This window comes from Fulmarus glacialis, unplaced genomic scaffold, assembly GCF_000690835.1.
Source record: "Fulmarus glacialis isolate BGI_N327 unplaced genomic scaffold, ASM69083v1 scaffold8835, whole genome shotgun sequence".
Taxonomy (NCBI): domain Eukaryota; kingdom Metazoa; phylum Chordata; class Aves; order Procellariiformes; family Procellariidae; genus Fulmarus; species Fulmarus glacialis.
Window position 1 is genome coordinate 1 of NW_009214875.1, and position 10681 is coordinate 10681.

At 53.1% G+C, this 10681-nt stretch overlaps 1 protein-coding gene across 2 annotated transcripts; it reads left to right on the forward strand.

Annotated features, from left to right (window-relative positions):
- The first annotated feature begins 4700 nt into the window (after nt 1–4700).
- On the forward strand, nt 4701–9243 carry HMOX2 (heme oxygenase (decycling) 2). 2 transcript variants are annotated; one of them, XM_009578724.1, is made up of 5 exons: nt 4701–4808; nt 6268–6385; nt 7282–7773; nt 8774–8894; nt 8978–9243. In XM_009578724.1, exons 1-5 carry the CDS (start codon nt 4726–4728, stop codon nt 9100–9102), a joined length of 939 nt encoding a protein of 312 aa, XP_009577019.1. In that variant the 5' UTR covers nt 4701–4725; the 3' UTR covers nt 9103–9243. The 2 variants fall into 2 exon arrangements, with proteins under 2 accessions (XP_009577019.1, XP_009577017.1); XM_009578722.1 differs by having other exon boundaries at nt 8975–9102.
- Nucleotides 9244–10681: the final 1438 nt, after the last annotated feature.

Below are 10681 nucleotides of genomic sequence, written 5' to 3' on the forward strand. Positions count from 1 at the left end.
GCCGGTGCGGTGCATCGCAGGCCGCGGAAGGACGTGCCTCATCACGCCTCAAGCTGTTCGGGGTCCGGAGCGCCCGTCTGCGAGCTGCGTGCTCGTGACTAGCCGAGCTCTGGCGGCGTGCCGGGCCGGCAATTGTCAGGCCTCCCTAATCTCTTCCTTCTGTTCCCATGGGCGAGCGTCTGCACAGCAGCTGAGGAAGCGTGCCAGAACAGTTGCTTCATATCCCTGCAGTGAGTCCTGCACACAGCTTCTTGTGAAGGATCCCCGAGTCTTTCGGGACTGGAGTCCTGCGCTGGGTTCTCCCAGAGGCGTGGGGGGTGCTTGGCTCTTCTTGACCCAGCTGAGTTCGGTGAAGAGCTTGGAGGACAAAGGCCTCTAAGGCCTCTTGCTGTCCTTACTTTTCCGTTGTTGGGTGAAACAAATGTCTTATTCAAGCCTCACAGTGCCTAGCACTTGCACGCAGCGCTGCATTACATACATCAGCCGTAAATGCCTGTCACTGGCCCTGCTTGGGTGTCCCAGGCACAGCTGTCTGCATGCTGGAACAGGCATGGCCAGCGCTGGCTCTCCCCAGAGCAAAGGCTGCTCGATGTATTCATGTGAGTCTATCACACTATGCTCTTCCCCCAGATCTAGCCCTGACTGACCTGCCCCTTGCACTGTTCTCCTAGCCGATGTGAGAAACTGCATTCCTGATGCGCTGCCTGCTACAAGGGCCGCTTATTGAAGTGCAGAACTGGACAAGATCTGTGAACTCACCAGGAGTTTCCCTCCTTGGTCAATTTGTTGAGGTGCTGGACTGCAGCTCAGGGGGACAGAAGTAGTGTTTGCATGGGCACTGCTAGAAGTGTCTTAGACTTGAATTATTGCCTAAATTTAGACTGTGTCCAGGTGAAGTCTTAAACCTACCTGGGATCAGCTAATGTAGTAATTTATTCTGTGAGACTCCATTTCCAGCAGCAGCTGGTGCCAAATACCTCCCCAGAGGGAGGAGGAGACGTGAAGCTCTGCTGATGTTCTTGCCAGGTTACCTCTGTGATGACTCTTCAAGCCGTTAGACCTGGGGTTCTGGGGTTTGTCTCCGCCGCAGCGATGCTTGGGTAGGTCCAGCCACACTCTGCTGCTTGTTAAAGCAAGGATGTAAGCTCTGCGTGTCAGGAAATACCTTGAAGCTGCGTGCGAGTTGAACAGCAAACATGAACTCTGTACTGCCTGGGTGTTCGTGAATTATTGAGCTTCTCCCGAGGGTGCCCACGCAAAGTCAGGACTTCCAGTCCTGCTTCCCTGCAGCAGCAGTGTCTACTTCCTTCAAAACGATTGTTGGGATTAAGTGTCTTCCTACCCTGGGAAGAACGGCTGTGCATCTTGAGTGTGAATCTTGCTGTGGAAATGTGTATAGGGGCGAAGTCATTGAGTTTGAGATAGGGATGTTTTCTCAGAGGGTTTGAACACTGTTATTGGGAAAGAAATGTTTGGAGTGCTGACGTGTTCTGTACCGAGCCTGCTCTCCACTCTCCAGCCCTGCTATCCCGACTCTTGTGGCTGTTGGATTTCTCCCAAGCAGGCTGCTGTCAGGGCGCTGGGAAGGTATGTGTTTACCCTGAACTTCGGCCAGGATCTTGATGAGCAGAGCTCCTCGTAGCAAATGAAACGATGTTCCAGCCTCTGCAGTGGAGGTGGGCCGCTGCTTGAACCTCCCTCTCGGTGTGTAGGACACTGCCTCTTTCAGAGGAGCAGAATGCCCCGAGAAACCAGGGCTTTGACCAGTGACCATGTCGTGGGCTTTCAGTTGCCAGTTTTTGAATAAAAGCAATGATGTGTGGTGGTAGGAGAGATATAGTGGTTTTGACTTCCTTTCCTCCCAGTTCTCATGCAATATCCTAATACTGAAAAGGACAGGGGTTTGATTTGTGGTGATTTGTCTCTTGAATTCATGGTTCATCAGGGAGGTGTCTATACTAGAGACAGTATCGGGAAAAATCTAAGTTTCCATATTTTCCTGTACGTTACTGTCCTCACCTCGGGCTAAAGGGACTGGTGTTGTCACTGCCCTGTGTACTGCCATGGAGGTGAGCATGTCAGACTGAGCCTCTACAAAAAAAGCCATGGGACATACAAGTCTGAGAGTGCACCAAAGTCCGTAAATTACTTTTTGCATGCTAACCCCTTCTTCCAACAGCAGACAGTGCTACTGGAACAATAATTCACTGTTCTGATCAGTTGTGCTTCTACAACACTAGTAACAGGCTTGGGTAAAGGCTTCTGAGACCCCATCAGATGCCCCCTGTGTGGCATGGAGAGCAAAGTCCCAGTGTTGGTGGGTGCTGCTAAACAGGGGTGTGCTGTGAGGCGTGGGTCTGGAGGCTCTAACCAGTAAGTTAGCAGATTTGTCTTGTACAATGATGATCTTGGGAGTCGTGCCGTGTGTGTCTGGCCATTGGGAGCCTCTGACCGTTGCTGCTGTTAGCTTCTAGTTTCTGAGGTTTGATCTGGTGTGTTCCTTTTGGTTGGATTTAGTGTGTACCTTCAGGCCTCTTCCGGGGGATGAACAGTGCTGAAGTGCTCTTTGTAGCTCTCCTCTTACCTGCTGCTTTGTACCGGTGGCAGTGTGCAGAGGCAGCACACCCTTCCTGCAGGACTCTGGCTCTCTCGAATTATAAGATAAATTAGGACCAGTTCATCTAGTTTAATTTTGGAATCTGCATTTCTTGAGCAGTGCCTGGCCTGAAGTAAGCTGAGCAGGAAGCCAGGGTGTCATCAGAACTTGTGCGTCTGTATCGGCAGGAGGCTGGCTGGCTGTGCTGTGAGGCAAGCAGGCTGTTCCCCCCCTGTGCCCCTGACAGGCTCCTGGCTGAGCCCGGGCAGGTTATTTGCCTCTTTGCTTTAGTTTCCCTTCCCCATGGTGGGCATTTCCCGATGTTTGAAGCTGAAGCTGTGTGATGAGTGAAGGTAGATCCCGTTTGCTGACCCGGTGTGAAGGTGCTTGCTGTTCTAGTGAGTGATCAAATAGACAATACAGCATCTGAACCTGGTTTCCTCAAATATCTCCAAGCCCTTGTGCTGGTGTGCCTTTCTGCCCCTGCTGTGTCATCCTGCCCTAAACTTCTCTATCTTAGGGGGTGGGGAGGCTGTGCCGTGCCCTGTCCTGCGGGGAAGGGCAATGGGGATGTAGGGCTGTCACCCCTAACGACTTCTGCTGCTGCACTGGGCTAGCTGGCATCACGAAGTAACGTGTTGTGGTCGGTCCTCCCCTCGGGGAAGGCTCTGTCCCGGTGAGCCCAAAGGCTGTGTGATCACAGGGGAAACCTTCACCTGGGTGATGTGTCCTCCAAACTGAGTGCTGTGTCCGAGGGCCTTGCTGTACTGCACCCGGGGATGGGTGCTCAGACACAGCGCTCCTGGCCGAGTCCTGTGCCGGAGTGTGGAGGGCAGCAAGAGCAGCTGTAAAACAGGGCTTTGAAAAACTCAGGGGTGAGGAACTGGAGGGCAGTTAATTTATAACTGGTGTGCTTCGTGTGAGCTGGGAGCCAGCAACTGGTGTGCTGGTGCTGGCCCTGTGCTAATGAGCTTGGCAAGCCCGCAGCTGCTTGTCTGCTGTTCTCCCAGCTCCCAGACATGGGCCGAGCAGCGAGCCTGCAGGTGCAGCCCACTGAAGGGGGCTGAACTGAAGAGGGAGAGCGTGAGGGATGGCTCTCTTATAGTGAGTGCTTTCTGAAGAGCCAGCAAGCAGCTTAGTTCCTTGCTCATCTGGCAAGACTGCCTGTAAGGTGGTGGTGCTCCTCCACACAAAGCTGATTACAGGTCCATTTTATAAATGTGGCTGGATTTCTGGCTTAACAGGGGTATTCAACTAATGTAAGCCAGGTGTCCTGTTCCTGCGTAAGTCTTGTGCATCCTGCTACATCTGAGATTTTTTTCCTTTTGCCAAAGAGGAGGGAGAACCCAGTTACTTCTGGGGTTTGAAGTAAACCCTGCTAGGCAGGAGAGGAGTGTGTGAGTGGTGGCAGGACCTATCTGCAGCTCACTCTGTTCAGAGAGCGGCCACTTTGACTCTTCATGGAGTATAGCCCAGGAAAGGCAGAGCAGTGAAATCTGCCCCTGCTTTGGAAGTTGCTCTTCATGTGCTCTATCGCAGGGAAGGCTTTTTTTTCCCCTGTGAGCTGCCTGACTTCAGAGCTTAGCTGGCCTAATTCACCGCTGCTTTTTTCCAGGGGAGGCTCTGTACTGCTGTGGGAACGAAGTAGCTTGTTCTTCCTCCTGACTGAAGGAGAGGTGCTTCCCTTTCCAGTTACTCTGCTCAGAGTCTAACATTGATGAGATATTTGGTAGCACCAGTGGAAAGCAGCTTGCTCACAATTTCAATGCAGATTGCTAACGTGGAGGTCTCTGGTTATCTTCAGCCAGGAGCCATCCTGAAGTGGATAACCTAATGCAGGCTGCTCGCTATGTTGTAGGTCTCACAATATTTTGTGAACTGGGTGTTAGTGTTGAGGTTCATCTGAGGTAGCTGAACTGAACAAGCAAGACTGCTTCCTTGAAAGTGCCTGGTGTGCAGTGGGAACGGCCAGTGGCTGCTCCTCACTGCCCTGCGTGGTGGAGCAGCTCAGAGGCTCCTTGCTAGAGTGCTCAGCGTTTCAAACCCATCCCTTTGCTAAGGCAGCTTCCCTCTAAAACCCCTCTCTAATTTTGCCTTTCAGATTGTCTAATCTCCAGCACTGACCAGCAATGCCGTCAGCTATGGAGGGCTCAGAGGGGGGAGAAGAAGGGGAAATCTTGCACTATGAGGAAACAGAAGATGACAATGTCAGGTGAGTCCTGTCTCACAACATGGCACAGACCCAGTCTTGGGCAAGGCAGGAGACCTTCCAGGTAAAGGAGTGATCTTTCTCCTCATCTGAAAAGGAGTGAGGGGCTCCAGTAGGTGATTAATCAAATATATGTGCAGTAAAATCTGTTTAATCAAACTGTACCGGAAGCGTGGAAGGGATGGGAAGGAGCGATCTGGCTAAGGCTGACAAGCAGCAGTTATTTTTTTAGTCTCTACTATCAAACTCGCATTTCAGTTGTGTTTGTGCCTTCCTGGCCGAGGTGAGCCAGTTTTCCATGGCTTGCTGGGCAGTCTCATATGATAGCAGCTTCTTGTTTTGAAAGATGACTCTAGAGGTGAACTCTGCTCCAGTGAGCTGCCTCTCTTGCCTTTGCAGAACACCCACTGGTCTAGGCAAGGATATTTTCTTGGAGGTTAGTTTAAAAACAAATTCACACACATGCTCTAACAGCCAAGGCTTCAGACTTGGAAAATGGGAAGGGTGAATAGGGTGCTTCCCAGAATACCTAGATAGGCTGGGTGACTTCTCTTTGACTCGACAGGCTCAGCTTCATGAGAAGTTAATGCTACCTGGCTCTCCCGGCACATCCAGGCCTTGTCTAGCCTGTTGGCTGCAGTGTTCAGCCACTCAGTGGGTCTGGAGTGTTCAAAGTCTGTCTCTCTTACAACTAACACAAACATGCTATTTGTAGCAAACCAGTCATAAAAACTGTAAGGTGCACTTTGGCGTCATTTTGAGTGAGTGTAGGTGTTAATAACTCTGTACCGAACTCCAGGTAGGTGCAGTGGCTGTAACCTAGAATTACAGATTTTTTTTTTTTTTTTTTTTTAAGAAAGACAACTTGCGGAAACCTGCAAAAACAGTGTAATTCAGGATAAATAAACTTTTTAAGGGTGTTCTTGCCCTTTTTTGCCATTCAGCTCTCATCTCTTCTCCAGCAGTTAATACCCGAGTCGTAAAAGGTAGGGTCCTGCCTGTGTATGCATTTGCTCTTACCGGAGCCTTTCTCCTTCTCCGGAGTGCCCATGGAGTACCGCCGAGGCTCCTGTGCCCTTTAGCCTGCCCCGGTAGTTGCTCTTCATATGCTCACAGCCTCCTTTTGTAGTATTGTTGGGGCTCACATGGATGAAAAGCAAAAGTAATGGTGCAGGGATCAGAAGATCCTGCATCCTGGTCTGAGCCCCTGGTAAGCCCCAACCCTCCCAGAATGGCAAGTCTGGTTGGCACATGGGCACACGCAGCTGTGGAAGGAGCCACTGGCTGCTGCCACCCTGCTGCTTCCCCCTGTGGGGCTGGCCTGAGGGATCCCACCTTGTACCTTCTCCAAACTGGGCCTGAGATGGTAGGGAGTCGGGGGCATCCCTCCAAACACAGCAGGGACAAACTCATTATTGCGTGTGGAAGTGGGGTGAAAGGAGCTCTCCCTGTTTGCCTGCAGTCCCACCGACCTTTCAGAGCTGCTGAAGGAGGGGACTAAGGAATCCCACGACCGTGCAGAGAACACTCAGTTTGTCAAAGACTTCCTGAAAGGACGGATCAAGAAGGAGCTCTTCAAGGTGAGTGCTGCTCTGCTCCCGTGGCAGAGAAGCTCTTTGACGTACCCAGTGACTGATGCAGACTGTGAGGCAGAGCCCCACAGCCCTGTGTGTAGGGGACGGGGAGGAATCCGGTTTCTAGGTGGCATAGTCAAAACCACAGGAGGGCCCTTGTCCGGGACTTCTGCCTGGTGTATCCTACAGCTGGGACCCAGGGGGGTGAGGAGCATGCTGGCCCAGCGCAAGGCTGATTAGCTGGAAGTGTTGGCCTTCTGGCTGCGCATCTGCTGGCTGCTCAAGGCAGGTGTGGCTGCAGCACCAATACTGGTGGCATAGGCTGTTCAGGAGTGAAATCCTGCTGAGATTACAGCACTTATTCCATCCTCTGAAGACTACGCTGTTTTCCATAGACTTCAGGTGGGATTGCTTTCTCTTCTGTACAGAAGAGGTGGTATTCTGGGTCTGAGCAGCACTGTCTGATCCTGAAGGTCTCGGCCGATACAGTAGTCTCCCTGGCTCTCCCGGCACATCCAGGCCTCGCCTAGCCTGTTGGCTGCAGTGTTCAGCCACTCAGCGGGTGGCTGTTGGTGCTAGTTGTACCTTTTGGATGAAGTTTGTCCCTGTGCCTTGCTCTCAAGGTGACAGAAGGCCCAGAGCACACAGCTGGCAACACTAGACTAATTCTTAGCTCGTGCTCTGTAGGCATTGTTGTTTTGAACGTAGATAGAGAAGAGCCTCTGATCCTTCAAGTGATACATGCCTCCAGGCCCAGGTACAGGCTCTCCAGGCTGGTTTCGTGTCAAGCCTGGGGTTTTCCTCCTTGTTTACACCAACTCCATGCAGGGGGGGAGTAGTCACAAGGTGTGATGTGCCGATCTAGTGAATGGCTTCTCACTTCAGCTGTGCTTTGTCCGTAGCTGGCCACCGTGGCACTTTACTTCACCTACTCTGCTCTGGAAGAGGAAATGGATCACAACAAGGACAACCCAGTCTTTGCTCCTCTGTATTTTCCCCTAGAGCTTCACCGGAAAGAAGCCTTGCTCAAAGACCTGAAATATTTCTATGGAGAAGACTGGAAGGAGAAGGTCCAGTGTTCAGAGGCAACTCAGCACTATGTGGACAGAATCCATCACGTGGGACAGCATGAGCCAGAGCTGCTAGTAGCTCATGCTTACACACGCTACATGGGGGACCTCTCAGGTGGCCAAGTGCTGAAGAAGGTAGCCCAGAGGGCCCTGAAGTTGCCCACTACTGAGGAGGGGATCCAATTCTACGTGTTTGACAACATTTCCAATGCGCAGCAGTTCAAGCAGCTCTACAGAGCGAGGATGAATGCTCTGGACTTGGACAAGAACACCAAGGAAAGGATCGTGGAAGAGGCCAACCGAGCCTTCAGATTTAACATGCAGGTACTAAATCCCTTGAGCCCCTGTATGTGTAGGTGCTGCTGCTTTTGGGCCTGGACCAGCTCTTAGGCCCAGGTTAATTCAGTCAGACTGCTCATCCAGGCAGTGGTTTGGGTCTGAGACTACCAGAGCCCCTTCTTCTTGGTGGGGTGGGGTTCTAGTTTGAATAGCTCTTCTGGTAGCTTCTGGAGGCATGGCTGGTGTTGGGTAGGAGTTCCTCCCATGCTCCAACACCACAGCTGAGCCCTTGATTAGGGCGAAATTAAGATGACTTTGCTACAAGATTCCCATGGGCTGTGTGAAGCAGCGGGGGGAGCAGAGCTCTTGCTCCGAGACAGCCTCAAACAGTTTGAGCATATTGCACCACACTGGTTATAATTCATCTCCTGTCTCACACCTGACATGTTGCCCGATGGCCAAAAATGTCTGTAGCCTCTTGTTCCTTCCCATAGTATTTGCCTTTCATAAAACCTGACTGAGCTGCCACTTGCCCCATGAGGATGAACATAGTCTTAGCTGCTGGATTAGCTTTAATCTGGGCTGTAGCAGGTCGGTGTGGTTTAAGCTGGCCAGAAACGTGGTGGGATGTGGTTGGCTACTTTGTCAGGATCCTTACGGAAACTCCCTTATGCTGCCCTGGCAGCGGAGCTGGAGGGGCTGCACGAACAGGAGCAGTGGTCCCCAGAGAGGGTCTGCAGCAGGGAGGGGAGAGCGCGTTGCCTCGTACTCCCACCGCAGCAGGCTGGGAGGTGAGCAGCAGGGCGATGCTGCAGCAGATTTGATGCCCTTGGAACGGGCTGTGCCTTCTCAGAGCCATAGCATGTGCCAGATGTCACCACAGGTCTGCCTGTCACCACAGGGAGCTCCGAAATGAACAGCATATGCTGTCTGGAGGAGGAGGGAGGCAGGAGTGCCTCTGGCCTGTTCTCCAGAGCGTTCCAGGGGTCCGGATGAAAGCTGCCTGGCTCTGCCTGCTTCACGTACTCGCTGTGACCACTTGCAGGTATTTGATGAACTGGACAAGATTGGCAGGTCGCTGACAGAAGAAGCCCAAGACGGAGGCTTTCCAGTCCACGATGGAAAAGGAGACCTACGCAAATGCCCTTACTATGCAGACAAACTAGGTAGGTGCTGGGCAATGACAGAGCTGCCGCACGCGTATGGCACAAGACTCGCAGCACTAACGGTGCTTTCTCTGTTCTAGCAGGCAAGGCAGGAGCCGGCTGCCCCTATCACGCTGCCGTGGCCCTGGTGAAGCAGCCCCTGGTGCAGCTGATCCTGGCGGCCTGCGTCGCTGTGGCAGCCGGAGCTGCAGCGTGGTACATGATGTGATGGGGAGAGCGGCGCGGTGCGCTAAATCATGGCAAGGGGAGAGGCGCGCCCTGTCCTTCTTCAAACTGCTCCTTTGCTGTTGGTGGTGAGTTGACTGCAGGGTGGAAGTAAGAGAATAAACAAGAATCCTGCGGGACTGTCAAAGACTCTTTGCACACCAATAATGCAAGCACTGTAATATAATGTCTTTTAGCTGACTAGTGTGCAGGACCGATCCGGTGTGAGGATTCCACCTCAGCTCTGCTCTCCCAGGCTGGGGCAGGTTTTAAGGCTAGAGATGTCTTGTCCTGTCGCGGCAAAGGCTTCACGTGCTTGGCTTCTCATCTCCTTCCTGGGAGCAGTTGCTGGAGGGACTTTCCTGCCCTGGGCTGCAACCCAAGATTGTGTCATCAGGCTTTTCAGTGAAGAGCACTCGGTTTCCTACCCTGAGAAACTGGTGTTTCAGTCGTGCCGCAGCAGCTGTGCCGTGGGGCCGTTAGCTCAAAGGAGTGTCCTGCTTGGTGCGGTGTCCCGGGGACCAAGCCTAACTCGTGCTGGAGGAAGCTCCCTGGGGGTGGTGGGGACAGGACCACGTTTGTGGGTGGGGGTATGAAGATGACAAATGTGTTTTGTGCAACGTTGGGGTTGTGGGTTGGTTTTTTTTTTTGTTTTTTTTTTTTTTGTCTTTTCAAAATCTTTAAAAATGCTGTAGCTGGGGAAAGCCCAAAGCACATCACTGGGAGAATGAGTGAACAGCGCCGTGAGGTGTAGGTCTGTGTGGAGGATGCGGAAGGAGGTTATTGGGGAGGAGCGGAGCGGGTACGGACTCCCACGCTGTTTTACTTGACTCACGTGGTCCCAGAGACACTCCTGCCCTTACCCCTGACCCTGCTGCCTCCCCTGGGGTTTCCCCTGGCTCCTGTGGGGAGGGGGCCTACTGCCCCTGCTGAAAGGGCACAGCCAGGCGCTGCGATGGCCTGGGGCTTTCTCCTGGGGAGGGGGCTCCTGCTCTGCCACAGGCAATGCTTCCTTGGAGGTGGGGGCAGTGCTCTGGGTCACAGCTGCCCCTTGCTCTCTGGTTCCTTGCGCTGGGCCTCAGAAAGGCCTGGGCTTGGTGACAGAGGCACCCCTCTGCCTTCCTCCAGCCCAATCTTGGGGGGCTTTTCTCTTCAGCTGACTGCTTGGGCAGTCTGAGGGGGGGGAGGGAGGGAGGAGAGGGGCTGCCTGAGCTGAGGGCTCAGCAGGGAAAGCTCTTGTTACCCCCAGAGCCTCTGCTGCCCTGCTCTGGGCTGGGGTAGGGAAGTTGCAGCTATTCCTCCAGTGCTTGGTGCTACTGTGCCTGCCCACCCGTGCCATCCCTCCTCATCCTCAGCTTCCCTAGGGGCAGATCTGCTGTGGGTTCGGAGCAGTGGAGAAGAAAAGATGTACACGGAGTTCAGGGTCTGTTATTTATTTACATAAAAACACTGACTAGTGCCACAGTTCCACCTCTGAGCAAACAGCAGCTGGCTGTGCAGGCCAGGCCGTGTTTGCAGACCTGCGTACTGAGAGACCCCCCCACTTCACTCTGGGGGCTGCCCACACCAGCTGCCCTGGCTGC